A 24,895-nucleotide genomic window follows, 5' to 3' on the forward strand; every position below is an offset into this window, starting at 1 on the left:
AATGTGGACAATGTCAGATAGAGGACAAATGACACATGATGGCATAAGCTCATGGTCTGTCGGCTGGATGAGATAATAATAATAATAATAATAATAATAATAATAATCTCATCTCATCATCTCTAGCTGCTTTATCCTGTTCTACAGGGTCGCAGGCAAGCTGGAGCCTATCCCAGCTGACTACGGGCGAAAGGCGGGGTACACCCTGGACAAGTCGCCAGGTCATCACAGGGCTGACACATAGACACAGACAACCATTCACACTCACATTCACACCTACGGTCAATTTAGAGTCACCAGTTAACCTAACCTGCATGTCTTTGGACTGTGGGGGAAACCGGAGCACCCGGAGGAAACCCACGCGGACACGGGGAGAATATGCAAACTCCACACAGAAAGGCCCTCGCCGGCCACGGGGCTCAAACCCGGACCTTCTTGCTGTGAGGCGACAGCGCTAACCACTACACCACCGTGCCGCCCATAATAATAATAATAATAATAATAATAAAAATGGCTTTTTTTCATGGTATATCCAATATATTCCATTCAGCTAGCATGATACTGAACGAGTCGAAGATGAGTTTATCATGCTAGCTGAATGGAATATATCTGATATACCACTCAACGCCAACCAATATTATTTAAATGTTTCCTGACAAGGAAGCAAGTCAAATCCCTCAACACAAACAAACAAACAAATCTATGCAGGACTAGACAGTGTGAGCAGAAAATATAGCTTATTTTATACAGGCTAAAATACGGCCTGCATAAAAACTGCGTGATGGGAATTACAATTTTTCAGTCTGATGATAAATGTGTACTCAGAAATATAGGAACTGCAGAAGAATAAAAACAGTGGGGGGGGGGGGGGGGGGGGGGGGGACTCCAGTTCTGAAATATAATACAATCTATAAAATCTGACGGGCTTGCTTTAAACTTTAGGATGTATTTAAGAGTCAAAACCAAAAGATGACTAATTCCGAGACCGCAACGTGCAACAGAGTGCCTTCATTTCACATGTGCTTCATATAATAGCCATTAGCTCACAGCCCAACTTTAAATATACAGTATAATAAATACATTCAGCCTCAAATCAGCACAGCTACCTCATACGTAATCGTTTAGCCTGGTCTACACACATGCCGGTTCTGCAAAGGTCAGATGGGTTTTTGTGAGCCACAGGGTGTGTTGTACAGCTGGGCGCATGGTAAACCCCGAGACCCAAACTCTTCCATCCACACCCATCCTTCACCAACACATCCAACCCAGCTCCTTTCCCATGACCAGCCATTCCTCCACTGGCAGTCCTGAGGCTAACATGTGCGTCATAAACAGCCACACACGCATGCCGAAGTACACTCAGAGACACATCCACACACGTCTGGTCTCGTCATAGTGGATTGAGGGAAAGGGAATGCATGTGCGCTGCCACTGTGAGAAGGGATAAGGAGGACTGAGGTTGAACTTGGCAGACTGTTTCATTTAGAACTACAAATCACGAAGACCGCTGATGGGAGACTGAGAAATCTGTAGAAGTGCAGTGGGTCAAATCTGGGCTACAGCAGAGCCACGGAGAGGCGTTAAAACCGGTTGTGTAATACATTCAATTATGAAAGCAAGTATTATCAATTGAACCAATTAAATCAGCCAGCTACTCAATAGACTCTTCTTTATGAGGAAAAAATATATACACTTCACATTTTTTTCATAATTACTTTGATCCGTTCAGTCGTCTCGCAAACGTTTAATGATTCTTCAATATGAGCCTGCAACAATCATTTTCATGATTTTTTTTTTTTTTTGCCAAGTTAATGAAACATGATCAATTCCATTTTTGGCAAACTTCGCTGCCGTTTGTTGATTGGTATTGCTAGGTATCTTTTTTTTTTTTTATTAGTGGTGCATTAAATTACAAACACCATTCTGACAGATCATATTGGCTATCTGGTTGGATCCTGTTATTTAATTCTTGAAAGTCTAACTGGGTTTCTGTTAGTCACAAGATACACTCAAATCTTCCGTTAAAATTTACATACAGTGCCAGTCAAAAGTTTGGGCACCCTGATTCATTCATAGGTTTTTCTGTATTTTGATAATCCATCCATTATCTGTAGCTGCTTGTCCTGTGCAGGGTCATGGGCAAACTGGAGCCTATCCCAGCTGACTATGGGCGAGAGGCAGGGTACACCCTGGACAAGTCACCAGATCATCACAGGGCTGACACATAGAGACAAACAACCATTTACATTCACACCTATGGTCAATTTAGGCCCTGTCCACACGGCAACGGATTCAGGTGAATCCGATAAAATTTTTTATCGTTTCGGCCTGGCGTCCACACGGCACCGGCGTTTTGGGTGCCCCAAAACGATATTTTTTGAGAATGGTTTCCAGAGTGGAAAAATCTGGCAACGGCGCCGTTGCGAAGTCGTCTGGATGAGTAGAACGGATTTGTTTACGATGACGTCAGAACCACATGACTAGAACAAGCAGCACTCACTCATTCACGCCGGGTAGAAGAAGGGGTTTATGCGCATGCGTCCTACTTCTTCTATTGTTCTGGTGTCTCCGATGGGACCGTCTTACAGCGCACGTAGAGGTGTGGCATGTGTATTGCATTGTTTTCAGCAAGCGTTGCATTGCCATACTGTATGTACCTGATATTTTACTGATCCGTTGCCCATGTGGACGCGATATTTTTTTTACCCGCTAAAAAAAAAAAAAACAACATCTCGTTGCCGTTGTCATGTGGATGTAGCCTTAGAGCTACCAATTAACCTGACCTGCATGTCTTTGGACTGTGTGGGAAACCGGAGCGCCAGGAGATGGGGAGAACATGCAAACTCCACACAGAAAGGCCCCCATCGACCACTGGGCTCAAACCCAGAACCTTCTTGCTATGAGGCGACAGTGCTAACCACTACACCACCACATGTGGAACAATGTGGTTTAAAAAAAAAAAAGGTTCATGTCTGAGATTCTTCAAAGTATCCAGCGTTTACCTTGGTGACACTTTGTACACTGTTGGCATTATCTTAACCGGCTTCATGAGGTAGTCACCTGGAATGCTTTTCAATTAACAGGTGCCTCGTCAAAAGTTAATTAGTGCAATTTCTTGCCTTCTTAATGCGTTTGACATCAAACAGTAAATAAAAATACAGTAAATAGCCCTATTCCAGAACTGTAATAATCTATATTAGGTCAAGAACCGCTCAACTAAGTAAAGAGAAACAACATTCATCCATCCATTATCTGTAGCCGCTTATCCTGTCCAACAGGGTCGCAGGCAAGCTGGAGCCTATCCCAGCTGACTATGGGCAAGAGGCAGGGTACACCCTGGACAAGTCACCAGGTCATCGCAGGGCCGACACACAACCATTCACACTCACTTTAGAGCCACCAATTAGCCTAACCTGCATGCCTTTGGGGGAAACCAGAGCACCTGGAGGAAACCCACACAGACACAGGGAGAACATGCAAACTCCACACAGAAAGGCCCTCGTCAGCCGTTGGGCTCGAACCCAGGACCTTCTTGCTGTGAGGCGACAGCGCTAACCACTACACCACCCCGAAACAACGTTCATCATTACTTTAATACATGAAGAGTCTTTTAATTAATAAAAAAAAGAAGAAAAACCATTGAATTAGAAGGCGTTTTAACTTTTGACTAGTACACACACACACACACACACAAAGGAATATAGGGTTACAGTGTAATATAATCATGACTGTCAATATTTTCATGCATTCTTATTTAAATATGTAATAAAAATACTGTACTTTCAAATCTAGTGTAATTTGGAATGACCAAAAAAAATAAATAATAATAACCCACCCACCCTGATTCTTTTTACATTTTCAAAAGTATATCCATTAAAACTTAGGGGAAAAAAAACTTGGCAAAGTCTAAAATACCAATGCATATCCTGGATCTGTCATCACATTTCAATTTCAGCTCATCAAATCTGTACTTTCATTGCTTACTTATGTTGCTGGATGAGCACACTGGCTTTAGTTCATATGAGTTCCCACTACAATTTCTACCAATGATAAATGATAACGCAGCGATTAACTGTGTACAAACTATGGCTTGAATACGGAGCTAGAATCCATCTTTTGTAACTACAACCCCTGAACGTCATTAAGCCGGTTCAAGCTGCAGCTCGAACACTTTCCTCTCAGTGCAGGTACGCCACGGAAATAAGATTCAAACCATAATTTAGACTTCAGTCGGACACGTTTTCAATGAGAGCAAAAAGACTGTGCGTCGGCTTCATTTGAACTTCAGGTCTTGTAAAAGAGCTTACTCTTTACAGAACAAATGTCTGAAAGAAACTCCACTCAAAACCCCAAAACACAGCTACTCTCATTTGCCTAAAGATGAGTGATTAACCCATTTACCTCTCTGAAGCAGCATGGTGTGAAAACAGCAAGTCAGTCAGAGTGGAAGACCGTGGTACAACAGTGCCATTCTGAGCAGGGCACAATGGTGCGAGTGTGCTGCACAGGTAGGCTCAATCAGCCCTTGTGCTACATGCTGATGTTTAGAGCGTTCTGTCAATATGAACATGTAGGTTGGCTTGCTTACCCCGAAACACCAAGGGGAAATGAAGCCTGGATGATTTCGTATGACTGCGTACTCATGCAAGCCTGCGTTTCTCTTGAGAAATCAACTAAATGACCGAGTGATAAGGTTTTTTTTTTTTTTAAACCAAGTTGAATGGATTTCCTTGAGTAGCAGTGAAAAAGCTTACAAATGTAACCAACATGGACAAAGGCTCCAGTTTTCTTTCAGCCTTCAGATTTTTTGCCCTCCTCTCTTGACTTTTCATTCATTCATTCTAAACTACATATAAATGCCTACATATGGATTAAAACGTGACAGAAGAACATGGCTGGGAAACTGTCGCTAAAATATAAGAAGAATTTATTAGTGTTAAAAAAAAAGATAGGATGCATGCAAATTCCTCTTCTGCAATAAATGGTTAGATAACTTGGTTTTCCTGAGGAAAGTATCTAGCCTTGACATATCTGCTAAACCCATGCACATGACCATTAAAGGAGAACTGAAGGCAAATTTCCTGTGATGACCTGGCGACTTGTCCAGGGTGTACCCCGCCTTTCGCCCGTACACTGTAAATGCAAATATTCAAATTAATTAGAAATGATTAGTGAATCAAACTTAGAAATCATCAACCTGTTGTCAACACTAATATTAAATAAATAACTGATAATTTCAAGTTGGAGAACACGCTTAACTTAGTGTACTCCACTTCAGTTAAATTAGAAAATATAATTTATTGTCCCAGAGTCCTTTGGGCGTTGTGTTTAGACATGCGCAGACCTGCCCCATCTACGCACGGTCTTTTCAGCACATGCACCAGGATTAACAAAAGTGGAACATGTTTCCAGAGCCTTAAATGATGCGTTGTTTAGCATTTAAAATAAATGTTAATTGCAAAGTAAATCCAATGTGTTCACCATTCATTTTGTTTGGGGGCTCATTACCTTGTATTGTGTGTTTTTTTTTTTTTTATTAAATTAGCATGTGTCCTATTGTCTTTCGCAAAACTCTTTGGTCAAGAAAATTAAAGTTAAATTGGCCTCAATATGAAGGATGAGTAAAACTAGAGAATTAAGCTTTCACAATTCATGAATATTAAGTTAAATTTATGAAAAAAGATATCTGAAAGCCATTGATTTGAGTACTGTAAACTTAAAATAAATAAGTTAATGTAATCAAAATTATATAAGATGAGTACTGCAAACTCACAATAAATAAGTTAATGTAATCAAACTAATCCAAGTTAATTTGAGTACTGCAAACTCACAAAAAATAAGTTAACCCAATCTAATTTATCTAAATCAACATAAATGACTTTTTTTGAGGCAACGACTTTGCATATTTTTTTTAAGTAAAGTCAACTTATTATATTTTACAGTGTAGTCAGCTGGGATAGGCTCCAGCTTGCCTGCGACCCTGTAGAAGGATAAAGCGGCTAGAGATAATGAGATGAGGGCAAATTTTTTATTATCAAAATTCTATTTCTCATTTTATTAAATATAGGAATGCATTTTTGATCGCGATTTTGTCACTGCTATAGCAAGTTATGAGTTTTTGAAATACGCTACGGTATGTAATATATCAGTCCATATGTCAAAGCAATGGCCGTAAACGAGATCCGTTGAGACCTGTGTGAGACATCGTAGGACGGAAGTAAAACGTACAGCGGAAATCAAAGCGACCAACATCTGTCAACATTGTCAAAAGACGCGCACGCCCTCTTTCGAATGCTGATGTAATCAAGCCAGAAGTTTTATTTGTTTTGATAACAATCAGGAAAGTTTGAAAAAAGTAGGCAGTAATCGTCATTTAAACTCGTTTTTGTGCAATATTTCGTTTGGAAAACAGTTTTCAAAATGGCGGCACTGGCACCTGGCTGACACTTCACGTTTCGAAGTCTCGCACAAGTCTCGTGAAGATCGCGTGGATAAGTGACGCCTGCTGTGGACCAAACGAACTAAATTCAACATGGCTAAAAACCGAATAGGCCAATAAGTCTCATCTCATTATCCCTAGCCGCTTTATCCCTTTTCTACAGGGTCACAGGCAAGCTGGAGCCTATCCCGGCTGACTACGGGCGAGAGGCGGGGTACACCCTGGACAAGTCGCCAGGTCATCACAGGGCTGACACATAGACAACCATTCACAGTCAATTTAGCGTCACCAGTTAACCTAAACTGCATGTCTTTGGGGGAAACCAGAGCACCCAGAGGAAACCCACACGGACAACATGCAAACTCCACACAGAAAGGCCCTCGCCGACCACCTTCTTGCTGTGAGGCGACAGCGCTAACCACTACACCACCGTGCCGCCAGGCTGATAAGTATAATATTTAATTGCAATTAGTTGCCAATACGAGTCACGATATAAGGTTACTAAAACCGAAAACATAATTGAATAACACGTTAATTAAGAAATAAAGCAAGTTTAAAAATTACTTCAGTTCTCCTTTAAAAGCATCGCATGTATATTATAAACTTTAGCTGTTTGTTTAAAAAACAACAACAACAAAACAATACACTGAATATTGGGGATACCCATATTCTGTACTCGTGAAGCCATGGCCTAATGGTTCGAGAAGCAGCTTTGGGACCAAAACGGTTGCTGGTTTGACTCCTTGGACCAGCAGGAATGGCTGAAGTGCCTTTGAGCAAGGCACCTAACCCCAGGCTGCTCTGGGTATGTTATACGTCGTTAAGAGTGTCTGCTAAATACCTGTAATGTAATATTAAATGGTGGTCTAATTTACATTATACCACAGTGCTTTTGATTTCTTAAACCTGACTGGTCACAAATCTTAATTCATTTCCAACTAGGACACTCGGTAGTGTGCATGCCTCCACCACGCCACATGTTAGCATCAAAATCACTTGAACCTAGGATAAAACTAAAGTTGAATGTACTAAAGTCAAAGTCCCTTCCATGCCAGAATCCGGTCTTCCCAGGTAGTCTCCTTTCCCAGTACTAACCAGCTCTTTTAAGGCACATGAATGTGGCACTGATCTCCATTTCCATAGCCCTCGGTCTCTCACCTGTACAGTTAGGTTTACAGTGGAGGGCTAGTCCTCTGGTAACCATGAGAGTTTGACTTCCCTGCTCGCATCTGTATTGCAGCATGCCTTGCCAGATGGCAGTAGGTACCACTTTTATGATGGCCTTTGGTATGACCTGACCACGAGTAGAACTCGTGATCTCCCAATCGAGAGGCGGACATGCTAACCACTAAGCCAGCTTGCGGTGTATATACTAAAGGATAATGTTAAATCCTTGAGCCGCAGACATATCCGGATTTGCATCAAGATAATCAATTGTTCCTTGGCCCATGACTCACTTTTCCATTGGGAACAGAAACAAAAACAACCTTTTCCAACAAAGTTGGCTGAGGTAATAATAGCATCTCTGATTATAAATGCTAAATTTCAATGACTGTGTTTTTCTAATACTGAATAAGCTCATTCAGAGGGACTCGTATGGCAAATGCTCCACTAAGCCCAAGCTGGGCACTCCAATATGTAGCTTAAAAACATCTATAAGGAGGAAAAGTAGTTAATTTCACATTTATGGAAGGAGTCTCCAGTTTCAGCGCTTTATAACAATGAGTAAGTTTTCCACCACAGGAAAGTCTTCAGGACAGAACGCTTTGTACTTTCTGGTTTCTTGGTAAAAGGACATGCTGCTTTGGGTTGTTGTTGTTGTTTTTTTTTGCTTATAGCTACTATAACTTGCATGATAGCAGCAACCAACTCATTTCCTGTACAGACCACAACATTAAATGTAAATCTCAAATGGTTAAAAAGCTTGACGTGTCACATCAGGCCTCGTCACACCACCTGGTTCTGGATATTGTCCCAGGACAGAATTCCTCATTATATTTTATTCCTTATTTCTCAAACCATTATGCAGAAACTAACCAAAACCATCCTTAGGACAAACTTTAGATTAATATCACTCAGATGTGGAAATCAGAGTACGCGCGCGCGCACACACACACACACACACACTTTTTAACCCCTTCAACTTGTTGCCAGCTATATTCTCCAATTCCAGCAGAAGACAAAAAGCAGACCGTAGCCAAAAATCACAGGCCGCCAGTTGGCAGAGCTGTTTAACACGACGTCCAAACCTTCCTTCCCTTTAAAGTCAAGGATGGGATAGAAAAACCACAAGTGGCTTAGCATTACTCCCTGAGATTCAACATCTGCCCCCTCTATTCAGCCTAAACACATGAGCTACTTTCCAACAAGGCTGCAGTTTCAATCTCAATTGAAGTAAATTCCCTCCCAATGTGCCATGCCGGAGAAGTGAATTAAGCAGAATCTCTCCTTATAATATAATTTCTCAAACAGCATCCATCATGCTTTCACCAGCTAACAGGGCTGTCGTTGAGAGAGGGGTCAGTGTAATTAAGCGCATCAGTCTGAAATATTAATCAAAGCTTGGGCACTTGTTAAGCACCATGTTAAAGAGAGATGACATCTGGTCATTAGTTATCCAGGGTTAACACAGAGGTGTAAATGAATATTACTAAATAAATAATATGATTAATATAGAATATGACGCATGTCTCAGATTAAAGACACTGATATTGAAAATTGTTTGAGGCTGATTAAAATACATAAACTCTGAATAAGCGGTGAGAACTTTCCTGGGGTGTCTCATCTCATCTCATTATCTCTAGCCGCTTTATCCTTCTACAGGGTCACAGGCAAGCTGGAGCCTATCCCAGCTGACTACGGGCGAAAGGCGGGGTACACCCTGGACAAGTCGCCAGGTCATCACAGGGCTGACACATAGACACAGACAACCATTCACACTCACATTCACACCTACGGTCAATTTAGAGTCACCAGTTAACCTAACCTGCATGTCTTTGGACTGTGGGGGAAACCGGAGCACCCGGAGGAAACCCACGCGGACACGGGGAGAACATGCAAACTCTGCACAGAAAGGCCCTCGCCGGCCACGGGGCTCAAACCCGGACCTTCTTGCTGTGAGGCGACAGCGCTAACCACTACACCACCGTGCCGCCTTCCTGGGGTGTATGGGTGCATTTAATGGAGTTGGTGGTTATTCGTTTTGCTCAGAGACCAACCCTGATGATACACCTGCTGTTAGTCGCACCCTTTGGGGTAAAATTCATATCCAAATTCACAATGCAGGGGCTAACCATACGTGTCTGATAACCAGCTGCCTTCTAACTGATTTGATTTGCTATATGATTGTCAAGTGTGAGGCAGAGATTTATTTAAAAAAAGTCCGGCTACATTTCAGCCCACATCTGGACGATACTGTTTCTCATCACTGCCTGATCAACACCTCGTTTCACTTTTATTAGTTGCTAAGAACTACAGGAAGTCACTCAAGTGCTATTCCCTTGCGAGTGATCTGAAAGAGTGCAGTGTGTGTGCGTTTCACTGCTTGTGCGAAATGTTCAAAGGTGTTGGTGGCTTTCAATGTTTATGACGCACCTGTGGTTTGGTCTTTGCACCCATGAATAATGATGTATACAAGCCAAAGGCCACAGAAGTATGGAATTATTTTTGGAACTTCAGGAAGGGAATTAATGAACTGTTAATATCCCGTTTTATTATTAATGAGCTGTTTGTAGACCTTTGAATCTCAGTCGTTTGACGCAAAGATATTTACACTTGGAAGGAAAAGCCTTTTTTGCAGTTCCAATGGACGCTCCAACTCATCATGATGAATAACGTGTTGCTCAAGTTCTCCAGATTCAAAATGGTAGAGAAAAACTAAAAAACTGTGTAGGGCAGTACATGCCCACATCTAGAGTCTATAATCCCTGTACTAGAGCCAGGTCATAAAAATGTCATCTGTAATTTAATTTCAATTATTTTACTTATGTTACAGTGGTGGAAAATCATCATCATTATCATCTATTATCAAAGTGGTTTATAATACTCATTATTAGTTATGATAGTCTTAAGTATAATTGGCTGGTCAAGTGAAAGAAACATGTTTAAACCACAACTTGATTTGAATAAAACTAGAAAAGATGATGCATAAAGTTTATTGACTTTTTTTTTACGCAGTTTCAGGTTCTGGAATACAACTAACAGCTCCAACAGATATCTAAAGAGTACAGTATATTTGTCTTATGTGCTTATTACTTGAATAACTGGGGAAAACCATGGCCTAATGGTCAGAGGAGCAGCTTTGGGACTAAAAGATTGCCAGTTTGATTCCCTGAACCAGCAGAAATAGCTGAATTGCCCTTGAGCAAGGCACCTAACCTCCAACTGCTGCTCTAGGTATGTTGTATGTTGCTGTGGATAAGAGTTTCGGCTAAATGCTATTAATCTAAGTGGATTTCATTAATAAATAAATCTGCCCTGTGATCATAACTCACATTTTTGGCAGGGGTTCCATGCCTGCAAAAACTTACAGAACCCCTAAGATACAGTGCCTTACAAAAGTATTCATCCCCCTTGATGTTTGTCCTGTTTTGTTGCATTACAAGCTGGAATTAAAATGGATTTCTGAAGGGTCAGCACCATTTGATTTACACAACATGCCTACCACTTTAAAGGTGCACTTTTTTTTTTTTTTATTGTGACAAACAATAATTAAGATGAAAAAACAGAAATCTTGAATGTGCATAAGTATTCACCCACCTTCGTATCTCATCTCATTATCTCTAGCTGCTTTATCCTTCCACAGGGTCGCAGGCAAGCTGGAGCCTATCCCAGCTGACTACGGGTGAAAGGTGGGGTACACCCTGGACAAGTCGCCAGGTCATCACAGGGCTGACACATAGACACAGACAACCATTCACACTCACATTCACACCTATGGTCAATTTAGAGTCACCAGTTAACCTAACCTGCATGTCTTTGGACTGTGGGGGAAACAGAAGCACCTGGAGGAAACCCACGTGGACACAGGGAGAACATGCAAACTCTGCACAGAAAGGCCCTCGCTGGCCATGGGGCTCAAACCCGGACCTTCTTGCTGTGAGGCGACAGCGCTAACCACTACACCACCGTGCCGTCCCCCACCTTCGTATGAAACCCCTAAATAAGAGCTGGTCCAACCAATTCACTTCATAAGTCGCATAATTAGTTGATTAAGATCCACCTGTGTGCAATCAAAGTGTCACATGATCTGTCACATGATGTCTGTATAAATCAACCTGTTCTGGAAGAACCCTGACTCTGGAACACAACTAAACAAGCAACATGAAAACCGAGGAGAACTCCATACAGGTCAAAGACAAAGTTGTGGAGAAGTATAGACCGGGGTTGGGTCATAAAAAATATCCCAAACTTTGAAAATCCCAGGGAGCACCATTAAATCCGTTATAGCAAAATGGAAAGAATATAGCAAGCAACATGAAAACTAAAGACCACTCCAAACAGGTCAAAGACATAGTTATGGAGAAGTATAAATCAGGGTTGGGTTATAAAAAATTTCCCAAACTTTGAATATCCCAGAGAGCACCATTAAATCCATTATAGCAAAATGGAAAGAACATGGCACCACTACAAACCTGACAAGAGAAGGCCGCCCACCAAAACTCACAGACCGGGCAAGGAGGGCATTAATCAGCGATGCAACAAAGACGCCAAAGATAACACTGAAGGAGCTGCAAAGATCCACAGTGGAGATGGGAGTATCTGTCCATAGGACCACTTTAAGCTGTACACCCCACAGAGTGGGGCATTATGGAAGAGTGGCCAGAAAAAGAAAAAAAAATCACGTTTGGAGTTTGCCCAACAGCATGTGGCAGACTCCACAAACACATGGAAGAAATTTCTCTGGTCAATTGAGACAAAAATTGAACTTTTTGGCCATCATGGGAAATGCCATGTGTGGTGCAAACCCAACACCCTGAGAACACCATTCCTACAGTGAAGCATGGTGGTGGCAGCATCATGCTGTGGGGATGTTTTTCATCTGCAGGGACAGGAAAGCTGGTCAGGACTGAAGGAAAGATGGATGGAACTAAATACAGGGCAATTCTGGAGGAAAACCTGTTCGAGTTGGCCAGAGGTTTGAGACTGGGACGAAGGTTTGCATTCCAGCAGGACAATGACCCTAAACATACTGCTAAAGCTACACTGGAGTGGTTTAAAGGACCAAGACATTTAAATGTCTTGGAATGGCCTAGTCAAAGCTCAGACCTCAATCCAATTGAGAATCTGTGGCATAACTTGAAGATTGCTGTACACCAAAGCAACCCATCTAACTTGAAGGAGCTGGAGCAGTTTTGCCATGAGGAATGGGCAAAAACCCCAGTGGCTAGATGTGCTAAGCTAATAGAGACATACCCCAAGAGACTTGCAGCTGTAATTGTAGCAAAAGGTGGCTCTATAAAGTATTGACTTTGGGGAGGTGAATACTTATGTAGGCTTCAGATTTCTGTTTTTTTCATCTTAATTCTTGTTTGTGTCGCAATAAAAAAAAGCAATGTGCACCTTTAAAGTGGTAGGCATGTTGTGTAAATCAAATGGTGCTAACCCCTCAAAAATCCATTTTAATTCCAGCCTGTAATGCAGCAGAACAGGACAAACACCAAGGGGGATGAATACTTTCGCAAGGCACTGTATGACTAGTGCAAAATTAGTCTCAGGGCTTTGAGCTCTCTCTTTAGGTCAGTCTAGAAAGCTCATTGGGACAAGGTGAGGGTCACGTAGGACACCTGCCAGACGCAATACATCAAAATATCCACCAAGCAGCCAAGTTACTATAAACACAGACACGTCTTATAATGAACATGTGACCGAGTCCTGTTCAGTGAATACATAAACATAAAAAAAATTGTCACTTCTATAAACTTTAAGCCAATATTTAGGCTCCAGCACACCTCTCCAGACCAGGTGGTATTTGTTTCCAGGCCAGTACACCGAGAGGTGAGAAAGGTCAGTGGCAGGAAGATCTGCTGACACTGCAAACTGCCTCTTCCTCCCCCTGCTCAGTCTGAAACTTTTGCCTCGGTCAGATGGGAGAGGATATGAATAAAGCCTTGTACAGTGGCTTTACAAAAAAAAAAAGTCTGAGCATAATGATAATAGCTGTAATGTTCAAGCTGCTAAATACTCACTAATCCAACTAACTGGAGCTTATTAGAACATTATTTTGGGCATTTTTGGAGCCACCCGCTTAAGTTTAAATGGTCTTCAAAGAAAAATGCGTACATTTGGTCCCTAACTGCCCGTGCTTTGGAAATGGTCCAATTCCTTTGGTTTGTAGTGAAGTTCAAAGAAACTGGACTGTATCGCAGAACACTTTATAAGCGTAATTAAGCAGGGCTGATTATTGTAAGGCTTAACACGCCGACCAAACTCTGGTTCCCACCACTGAGCCAGTCAGACCAATGGGGCCACCTCACCTGGATCCCTTAATTTTCCCCACTCTTTTGCAAATATCCAGTCAGCCATTCCTGTCAAGCTCACTGTTTAGTCCAGAGGATAACAACTTCCTTTTAGTCATAGTTCTAAAACAGCTAGAGCCTAGCCGCAGCGCTCACTTACTCACTCTGGGTTTCTACTTGACATTGCTGATATCATCTGCACTCGAGTTTCTGGTGTGGTCTTGTCACGGTTATGATTGTTAATGAACTCTTCCTACAATTAGATGATGTGGAGACACTGATTTTGTCCCTTTTACGCCAAAAAGACTTCCCAGCCTTCTCTCCACAGCATACAGACCCAACTGATTTACATCTAGAAATGTTATGCAGTAGAGAAATTAAACCTGATTAATGAGGTAAACAGACAGTTCTTCGCTTTCAGCGGTTTTAAGAAATACCGTAAGTAAAGCCTCGCCCTTGGTCAGTCCTCCTAGTTTGAGGGAAATCCTTGTTTTGATATTCATATTTGTCATGCTTCCAGTTTTTTGGTGCGTTAATACAGTTTCAGCTGAAACCCATCATAACTTCACAGACTTACCCAAGCCGTGCATTAAATCTGTACGGTTCCAGTGAAAAGATCTAATCAATTCTAGCTCTCAAACACTCAAAGTGCAAAACCACCAAACTGAAACTGCTGAACCGACACCTGGACTGGCCAAGATTAGCTCAAGGTTTACTGATAAGAGTGGAAGTCATTAATGGAAAAATACTGAATGGAAGTGTAAGAACTGCAAGTCTATAATTGAGCAGATAATCTTTCTGACCTTCCATTTGTTATTATGGATATTTACTGCTCTAATAATTTAATATACGATTTGGCAAAAAAAAAAAAAAAAGGCATACAGATAAACTACTACGAGTTTCTCTTCTCCAAAGAATTTCTGAATGAACAAGATGGTAGAAAAATCTCACGCACTAGAAAATAGGGCCACTCTGTTCCAGGAGTTGAGGAGGGTCAGTTTGGTCTTAAAGACTTCCAGATGTGGGCCTGCTCAGTGTTTGTGAGAGCTGCTTTTGTATGGAAGTGAGTGTGCCAACCGTAAGCCTGCATGTCTCAATCTGTTCTCCATAAGTAGTTCTGGCTCCACTCCCCCAGCCACTAATCAAGCACAAACACCAACAATTGATAAGTTTATATTTTTACCACACATATGGACAACATGTGAAAGACAAACACATTACGGGTGTGAAGACAGATGTTTAAGTACTCGCTCATTTACGGATTCATGGCCTTTAACAGATTCTCAAGTAATCAAGAAGAAGCCACTTGATATTTTGCTTTAAAAACAGTATAGATATCAGTGGTGAACTGTTACTATTAGAGCTGGGACTTGAGCTCAGCCAAAACTTAGCCAGACACCAAAAAAGCAACAGGGCAAAGGATTTTGCAAGGGATTAGTGGCAGGCTGCCAGGTCGCTCCGTTGTGTGTAGTTGCCGATGTTGATTTTAAAAGTAACTAAATAAATTACAGAGGGAAATAAATACTTAAGTCTGAGTGAAAAATACTGTCGTGAGTGTGCGTGGAAGAAGAGTCTGGAGACAGAAATCTTAGTTTCTCGGTCGTTAGCCTGTGCTACTTGCTGTCGATAACACTGGCTTGACTGCTTTATTAGCATTCGCTAGCACTACTGATGAACGGTACACCGGCTGGAAGGTGACTTGACTGCCACACTAACAGCGCCAGCTTGTGGTTGAGCTCGCGTTGGCCTTTGAAAAGGCTGAAAGCAATAAATTTTTGGTCCCTCCCACTACAAATCAAAATCTGATTGATTAATTCATCTGTCACTTCCTACATAAACATACACGGCCATGGCCTTCTGTCCCGGCAATGAAGTCCTAACCAATGAGTGAGCCAGCTCTAAACTCTTCTCAGCCTAGAGACAACAAACAAACAAACAAACAAAAAATCTCACTGGATAACTCCATTTTAAATGTTTCCAGGACAGTAACCCTTTCATTTCTGAAGCTAATTTGATAGAAAAGGAGGCCAAATTAGAATAAGGAGAGAATAATTCTGAAAGAAATTAAAGAATGAACGCGATTAAATAGAACCTTTGAAATATTGAGCTTCACCTGTGGAAAAAAAAATGAATGATGAAGAGAACGTCTGGGAACATTTTTGCCCAAACAACCGGTCATATTCAATCACACTGAGAGCAAGGGTGTGTATCCATCCATCCATTATCTGTAGCCGCTTATCCTGTTCTACAGGGTTGCAGGCAAGCTGGAGCCTATCCCAGCTGACTATGGGCGAGAGGTGGGGTACACCCTGGACAAGTCACTAGATCATCACAGGGCTGACACAGAGACAAACAACCATTCACACCTACGGTCAATTTAGAGCCACCAATTAACCTAACCTGCATGCTTTTGGACTGTGGGGGAAACCAGAGACACGGGGAGAACATGCAAACTCCACACAGAAAGGCCCTCGCCGGCCGCTGGGCTCGGACCCAGGACCTTCTTGCTGTGAGGTGACAGTGCTAACCACTACACCACCGTGCCGCCCCCCAAGTGTGTGTGTGTGTGTGTGTGTGTGTGATTCATCTCATCTCATCTCATCTCATTATCTTTAGCCACTTTATCCTGTTCTACAGGGTCGCAGGCAAGCTGGAGCCTATCCCAGCTGACTACGGGCGAAAGGCGGGGTACACCCTGGACAAGTCGCCAGGTCATCACAGGGCTGACACATAGACACAGACAACCATTCACACTCACATTCACACCTACGGTCAATTTAGAGTCACCAGTTAACCTAACCTGCATGTCTTTGGACTGTGGGGGAAACCGGAGCACCCGGAGGAAACCCACGCAGACACGGGGAGAACATGCAAACTCCACACAGAAAGGCCCTCGTCGGCCACGGGGCTCGAAGCCGGACCTTCTTGCTGTGAGGCGTATTATGAGGCAGTATTAACCACTACACCACCGTGCCGCCCCCCAAGTGTGTGTGTGTGTGTGAGTGATTCAATTAGGCAAAAAATAAAATAAAAATTCTCCTTGGAGGCTCTTCAAAACTACATTCAAGTCACTCAGACCTGGAAGTACTTATTAACGCTTTTCACAACCAGTGCAGGGCGGCACGGTGGTGTAGTGGTTAGCGCTGTCGCCTCACAGCAAGAAGGTCCTGGGTTCGAGCCCCGGGGCCGGCGAGGGCCTTTCTGTGTGGAGTTTGCATGTTCTCCCCGTGTCCGCGTGGGTTTCCTCCGGGTGCTCCGATTTCCCCCACAGTCCAAAGACATGCAGGTTAGGTTAACTGGTGACTCTAAATTGACCGTAGGTGTGAGTGTGAATGGTTGTCTGTGTCTATGTGTCAGCCCTGTGATGACCTGGCGACTTGTCCAGGGTGTACCCCGCCTTTCGCCCGTAGTCAGCTGGGATAGGCTCCAGCTTGCCTGCGACCCTGTAGAACAGGGGTGTCAAACCTGATCCATAAAGGGCCTTGTGGCTGCAGGTTTTCATTTCAGCCATGCAGCAGCACACCTGATTTGGCTCATTCAATCAACTGAACTGTCTTCACACAGTCAAATACTTGCAGCCACACCCACCCTTGATTAAAGGGTGGGTGTGTCAGTTGATTAAATAAGCCAAATCAGGGTGCTGCTGCATGGCTGGAATGAAAACCTGCAGCCACACGGCCCTTTATGGATCAGGTTTGACACCCCTGCTGTAGAAGGATAAAGCGGCTAGAGATAATGAGATGAGATGAGACAACCAGTGCAATAACACGGAAGAAGCAATATACTCCATTACAGGCACCACATTTTACAACAGTAACACATCCACATAATCAGCCCGGGTCGCTCTCCTGAACCATTTTGCATCATGTTTACTATGATGCAGAGCCAGACTGTCACAGACCCAGTCCAAATGTTGATTCGACCCAGAGCAGAGAGAGAAAACAGTACGATAGCTTTTCACTTCTGGCCTCTTTCATTCACAGATTTTTGCTTACTTTGCCAGCAGTGTACAGCTTGGCACAGAAAACACAGGGCAGAACAATGGGCCTTTGTGTACTCGTTCCCTGTTCGATGACTGTTTGAATGTAAGATGCAAGTTTACTAACTGTAGCCCATCTGTTGCTGTGTCGGCCCCCTCTACCCTGTCTGTCAGTGGAAAGAGACCACCATGAGACCACAACTGACAGGATATTATTTAACTGAGTATTTTCAGCACATCAGTGACAATGATGACAATAAGAGTGGCAGCTGGTCGTGGCATTGTGTGCCATTCAGTCAACCATAATACAGGTTAGTTACAGAAGTCCTATGGTCAGAAAACGACGAGTGTTCCATCATCCATTATCTGTAGCCGCTTATCCTGTTCTACAGGGTTGCAGGCAAGCTGGAGCCTATCCCAGCTGACTATGGGTGAAAGGCGGGGTACACCCTGGACAAGTTGCCAGGTTATCGCAGGGCTGACACACAACAATTCACATTCACGGTCAATTTAGAGCCACCAATTAGTCTAACCTGCATGTCTTTGGAATGTGAGGGAAAACGGAGACATGGGGAGAACATGCAAACTCCACACAGAAAGGCCACTGGGCTCGAACCCAGGACCTTCTTGCTTATGAGGCGACAGTGCTGCCCAGTGTTCCATCATATACTCCTGATAAGACTGCTGATTGTATGACTTACAATCTAAATTTCATTACATGAAACATGCCCGGGGCGGCACGGTGGTGTAGTGGTTAGCGCTGTCGCCTCACAGCAAGAAGGTCCGGGTTCGAGCCCCGTGGCCAGCGAGGGCCTTTCTGTGCAGAGTTTGCGTGTTCTCCCCGTGTCCGCGTGGGTTTCCTCCGGGTGCTCCGGTTTCCCCCACAGTCCAAAGACATGCAGGTTAGGTTAATTGGTGACTCTAAATTGACCGTAGGTGTGAGTGTGAATGGTTGTCTGTGTCTATGCGTCAGCCCTGTGATGACCCGGCGACTTGTCCAGGGTGTACCCCGCCTTTCGCCCGTAGTCAGCTGGGATAGGCTCCAGCTTGCCTGTGACCCTGTAGAAGGTTAAAGCGGCTAGAGATAATGAGATGAGATGAGTCCTTAATTTAACTCTTGTGAAATTGTACTGGTCAACTGTTACATTTTTAATATAAACTCTTTGGTGCATAAACAAAACTAAGTCTTGTTTCTATTTGTTGTTGAGTTCTGCAACTTTTAAGCTGGACAAAAAGAAAACCTGAGCAATTTTGCTTTCATTTGCACGCACTGTCGCAAATGAGAGTCAGCAACAAACTTCCCTTACGAAAATTAACCATGGTTTTACTATGAAAACTAACCATGGTTTTACCATGGTTTATAGTTATTCATGGTTTTTTGGGTAACCATGAAAACCATGGTGCATTTTACCTCAATGTTCACTTAAATTTTTAGGTTCTAAGTAAATGTTAATGTATCTGGGCTGTTAATCGAGATCCTTCTCTACAGCATTGACTGTTGGACGAAAGCATGGTAATACTACAGTTAGTGCATCCTCTTAAAAACCATACTATCCCTTTTTAAACTTATTTCGTGGTTACTATGACCTATTACACATACAACTATGATGCTACCACAGCTACTGCAGTACTATGGATAAACCACAGTAATGCTATGGTTGGTTCATAGTACTTAGAATAACCATGAGATACCATAGTAGAACCACGGTTACTACCATGGATGAACCATAGTAATACTATGGTTGGTTCATAGTACTTAGAATCACCATGAAATACCATAGTAGAACCACGGTTACTACCATGGATGAACCATAGTAATGCTATAGTTGGTTCATAGTACTTAGAATAACCATGAGATACCATAGTAGAACCACGGTTACTACCATGGATGAACCATAGTAATACTATGGTTGGTTCATAGTACTTAGAATAACCATGAAATACCATAGTAGAACCATGGTTACTACCATGGATGAACCATAGTAATGCTATGGTTGGTTCATAGTACTTAGAATAACCATGAAATACCATAGTAGAACCACGGTTACTACCATGGATGAACCATAGTAATGCTATGGTTGGTTCATAGTACTTAGAATCACCATGAAATACCATAGTAGAACCATGGTTACTACCATGGATGAACCATAGTAATGCTATGGTTGGTTCATAGTACTTTGAATCACCATGAAATACCATAGTAGAACCACGGTTACTACCATGGATGAACCATAGTAATGCTATGGTTGGTTCATAGTACTTTGAATCACCATGAAATACCATAGTAGAACCATGGTTACTACCATGGATGAACCATAGTAATGCTATGGTTGGTTCATAGTACTTAGAATCACCATGAAATACCATAGTAGAACCACGGTTACTACCATGGATGAACCATAGTAATGCTATGGTTGGTTCATAGTACTTAGAATAACCATGAGATACCATGGTAGAATCATGGTTACTACATAAAAACCATGGTAAAACCATAGTAAACCATGGTAGATTTTCACAAACACACACACACACACACACACACACTTCAAACCAGCTTTGAAAGTGTGAATGTTACAATGTGTTATTTATGGCGCTGTTCCGCCTCACCGTTGGCGTTTTTCCCGCAGATCAGATGCTCATAGCTCTGCAGGAGCCCGTAGAGCTCGGGGTCGCTGTTCACTGCTGCTTCCAGAGCGTCTGCGGGCCCCGGGCCCCCGGGTTTCCCCGCGTCACTCAGCACCCTGGCACCGACCTCCTCCATCAGAGTCTCCATGCACGAGGCCAGGCAGATGGCCGCGTGCTCGTGGACGCGCACCGACACCCGAGTGTCCACCATCCAGCGGAAGAAGCGACCCACGGACAGGATGAGGCCGCAGCGCGAGGACTTGCTCCTGCGCAGCACTTCTCCCGCGCTCATGCTGTACAGGGACATGGCGCGCGCTGCAGCCGAGACGCACGCGTCGGCGAGCGGCCAGCTGAGCACGAGCCGCGCGGCGCTCTGCACTTCGTAGCGCGTGCACCTGCAGCGCAGCACGCTCAGCCTCTGCGCCTCGCGCGCCACGCGCAACAGCGGCCGGCGCAGCAGCGTGGATACAGCGCGGACGAGCTCGCGCGGAAAAGGCGACGGCTCGCGCTCTCCACAGACTTTACGCAGCACGCGGTCCACCGCGTCATCCGTCCAGGGGAATTCTTCGAGGTCTGGCAATCGCGGGCATCTCGAGATGATGTCCTCCGGGTCTTCCGGTACTGTGTTCACGGAGTCCCAGCTGTCGTTGCGGCTGTTGGTGGAGGCGGAGCGGCGGCACCGGGTTGCCCGGTAAGCAGCGGAGGTGAGCTGAGAGTTGGACTTGGAGGATGAGAGGCTGAGGGAGCGGTACGAGTCTCCCGCACCGTATCCCGAATCTAAAGTCAAATCCTCCAAAGTCTTCAGGTTAACACTGCTTAATGCGGCCATTCCGGTTGGATGGACAGATGTTCCCGTTGCGCTCCTGAAACAGCGGCACTGATCGTGTACTAGCGGCGGAGTTCATGCGGATCCATCTGCTTTCCGTCATACAGCTTGTGCACGCGCTACCAGCTGGAGGGTTTTTAGGGAGATTCGAACTGAAGTAACAGCTGAAAAGTTTGTGACCTACCTACAAATCAGCTGAGGGCTTATCCCAGCCAATCAACAGACACCTTTCTCCCAGCCAATCAACAGACACCTTTCTCCCAGCCAATCAGAAGACACCTTTCTCCCAGCCAATCAACAGACACTCACTCAGCCAATCAGCAGACACCTTTCTCTCAGCCAATCAACAGACATCTTTCTCCCAGCCAATCAACAGACACCTTTCTCCCAGCCAATCAATAGACACCTTTCACTCAGCCAATCAGCAGACACCTTTCTCCCAGCCAATCAGAAGACACCTTTCTCCCAGCCAATCAGAAGACACCTTTCTTCCAGCCAATCAATAGACATCTTTCTCCCAGCCAATCAGCAGACATCTTTCTCTCAGCCAATCAGAAGACACCTTCCTCCCAGCCAATCAGCAGACACCTTTCTCCCAGCCAATCAGAAGACACCTTTCTCCCAGCCAATCAGCAGACATCTTTCTCTCAGCCAATCAGAAGACACCTTTCTCCCAGCTAATCAGAAGACTCCTTTCACTCAGCCAATCAGCAGACACCTTTCTCCCAGCCAATCAGAAGACACTTTTCTCCCAGCCAATCAGCAGACACCTTTCTCCCAGCCAATCAGAAGACTCCTTTCTCCCAGCCAATCAGAAGACACTTTTCTCCCAGCCAATCAGCAGACACCTTTCTCCCAGCCAATCAGCAGACACCTTTCTCTCAGCCAATCAGCAGACACCTTTCTCCCAGCCAATCAGAAGACACTTTTCTCCCAGCCAATCAATAGACACCTTTCTCCCAGCCAATCAGCAGATGTCTTTCTCCCAGCCAATCAGACACAAACAACCAAGGAAACTCTCCAATCTTTGCGTCAGAAAACCAACTTACCTTACATATTAACATCCATTTTAATTCTTATAATAGCTGTTCATTCTTGGAAAAATAAAACCCATATCCTCAACCGGACACCTTTTTACCTTTAATGCATGTTTTTATCTGGAAATGTGCCTTTAGAAAAGTGAAACTCTGAAGCGTCACTCTAAAAGGTTAAACCTTTTTAAAGGTACACTGTATCTACATTTACAGATGAAAAATATGGAGAAAAGCTATCTCTATATTACTATATCTGGAGTATACTACTCCAGAGACTAGGAACGAGAGTGTGGGCAACATCTGAACTTTGATCTGATACATGTAACATCAACCTTTTTAATTTTTTCCCAAGAAAATATTTTACACAATTTAAATGTGTGTGTGTGTGTGTGTGTGTGTGTGTGTGTGTGGTGGGGGGGGGACTTTTGGTGTGTGAACGTGACTATATAATTAAAAAAAAAATCACCCATTAGCTTGAAGATGTGAAGTTTATCGTCCTGTGTCGAAAAAATTTTCATATGAAATACATCGCGGATATGAATGACATTTTTAAATAATATTGGCTGGCATAGAGTGGTATATCAGATATCTTCCATTCAGCTTGCATAACCCTGTAAAACCCAGACACTGGAAAAAAATGACCAAAAATTTTTTGTATGAGTCAAAGACAAGTTTAATATCATGCTAGCTGAATGGAATACATCTGATATCTCATCTCATTATCTCTAGCCGCTTTATCCTTCTACAGGGTCGCAGGCAAGCTGGAGCCTATCCCAGCTGACTATGGGCGAAAGGCGGGGTACACCCTGGACAAGTCGCCAGGTCATCACAGGGCTGACACATAGACACAGACAACCATTCACACTCACATTCACACCTACGGTCAATTTAGAGTCACCAGTTAACCTAACCTGCATGTCTTTGGACTGTGGGGGAAACCGGAGCACCCGGAGGAAACCCACGCGGACACGGGGAGAACATGCAAACTCCACACAGAAAGGCCCTCGCCGGCCACGGGGCTCGAACCTGGACCTTCTTGCTGTGAGGCGACAGTGCTAACCACTACACCACCGTGCCGCCACCATAATAAACTATATATACAAAAGAAAACAAAATCAACAAAAAAGAAAACATACCAACATACCAAGACATACCAACATGGTATATTATGGACCAAATCAAATCATATATACAAATACTTATGTTATGCATATATACACACATACAATACATATATACAGTACATATTGTACGTATACACATACCTATAACTATACACATCCATACGTACACAGACACCCATATCATAATTATGCATATTATGCTTATATATTATATACATTTATGCATATATATATATATATATATATATATATATATATATATATATATATATACACAAAAAAACCTCACTTTTTATATAATATATCCGTATGTACCCATACCCACATACAGTATATACACTTATATTATCAATAGCATGTTATTGTAATTCCTCCTCCATATACCTCATAAAGATCTGTTCCTTATACCTTTTTTTGAACTGGTTTATAGTTGTACATTTCATGAACTCCACATTCAAACTGTTCCATAGCTTTACTCCACAAATAGAAATACTGAACATTTTTTAACTTTGTCCTAGCACTGCGAATTTTACATTTCAATTTCCCCCTAAAATTATAGCCCCCCTCTCTATCTGAGAACATTATTTGGATATTCCTTGGTACTTTATAATTCCTTACTTTGTACATTACTAAGGCAGTTTTATATTCTATTATATCCCTGAATTTTAAACATTTTGAATTTAAGAATAGTGAATTAGTATGATCTCGGTAACCAGCACTATGAATTATTCTGATAGCTCTTTTTTGAAGTATAGTTATTGCATGAAGTGAACATTTATACGTATTTCCCCACACCAATGAGCAGTAATTTAAGTACGGTAAAACCAGGGAACAGTAAAGAATGCAGAGTGAATTATAGTCCAGGACGTGCTTAGCTTTACTCAACACAGATATGCTTCTTGATAGTTTCATTAGTATGTATTTTACATGTGATTTCCAATTAATTCTATCATCTATTATTACCCTAAGAAATTTATTATTAGAAACCCTTTCAATATCAACACCAGCTACCTGTACATTTATTGCCCTATTTATTTTATAATTATTAAATAACATGATTTTTGTTTTAGACAGATTTAATGATAATTTATTTTGATCAAACCAACTTTTTAACCTACGCAATTCTGAACAGATTATGTTTTCTAACTCATGTAAATTTGTTCCAGAACAAAACATATTTGTGTCATCTGCAAATAATACCATCTTAAATATCTTTGATACATTGCACATATCATTTATATAAAGAATAAACAGTTTAGGACCCAATACTGACCCCTGAGGGACACCACAATCAATATTCAAACAAGTTGAGACAGAGTCACCCAACTTCACAAATTGTGTCCTGTTGCTCAAATAACTTTTTTATCCAATTTAATACAACTCCCCTTATCCCATATTGTTCCATCTTATT

At 42.8% G+C, this 24,895-nt stretch overlaps 1 protein-coding gene across 1 annotated transcript in view; it reads right to left on the reverse strand.

The window, feature by feature from the left end:
- Positions 1-21,521, reverse strand: part of abtb2a (ankyrin repeat and BTB (POZ) domain containing 2a) — a 69,452-nt gene extending 47,931 nt beyond the window's left edge. Inside the window, exon 1 of the mRNA XM_060911158.1 lies at positions 20,483-21,521. Coding sequence (XP_060767141.1) covers positions 20,483-21,329 — 847 coding nt within the window. The 5' untranslated portion in view covers positions 21,330-21,521. The remainder of the gene's footprint in view (positions 1-20,482) is intronic.
- Between the last annotated feature and the right edge of the window lie 3,374 nt (positions 21,522-24,895).

The sequence above is a fragment of the Neoarius graeffei genome, chromosome 27 (genome assembly GCF_027579695.1).
Source record: "Neoarius graeffei isolate fNeoGra1 chromosome 27, fNeoGra1.pri, whole genome shotgun sequence".
NCBI lineage: Eukaryota > Metazoa > Chordata > Actinopteri > Siluriformes > Ariidae > Neoarius > Neoarius graeffei.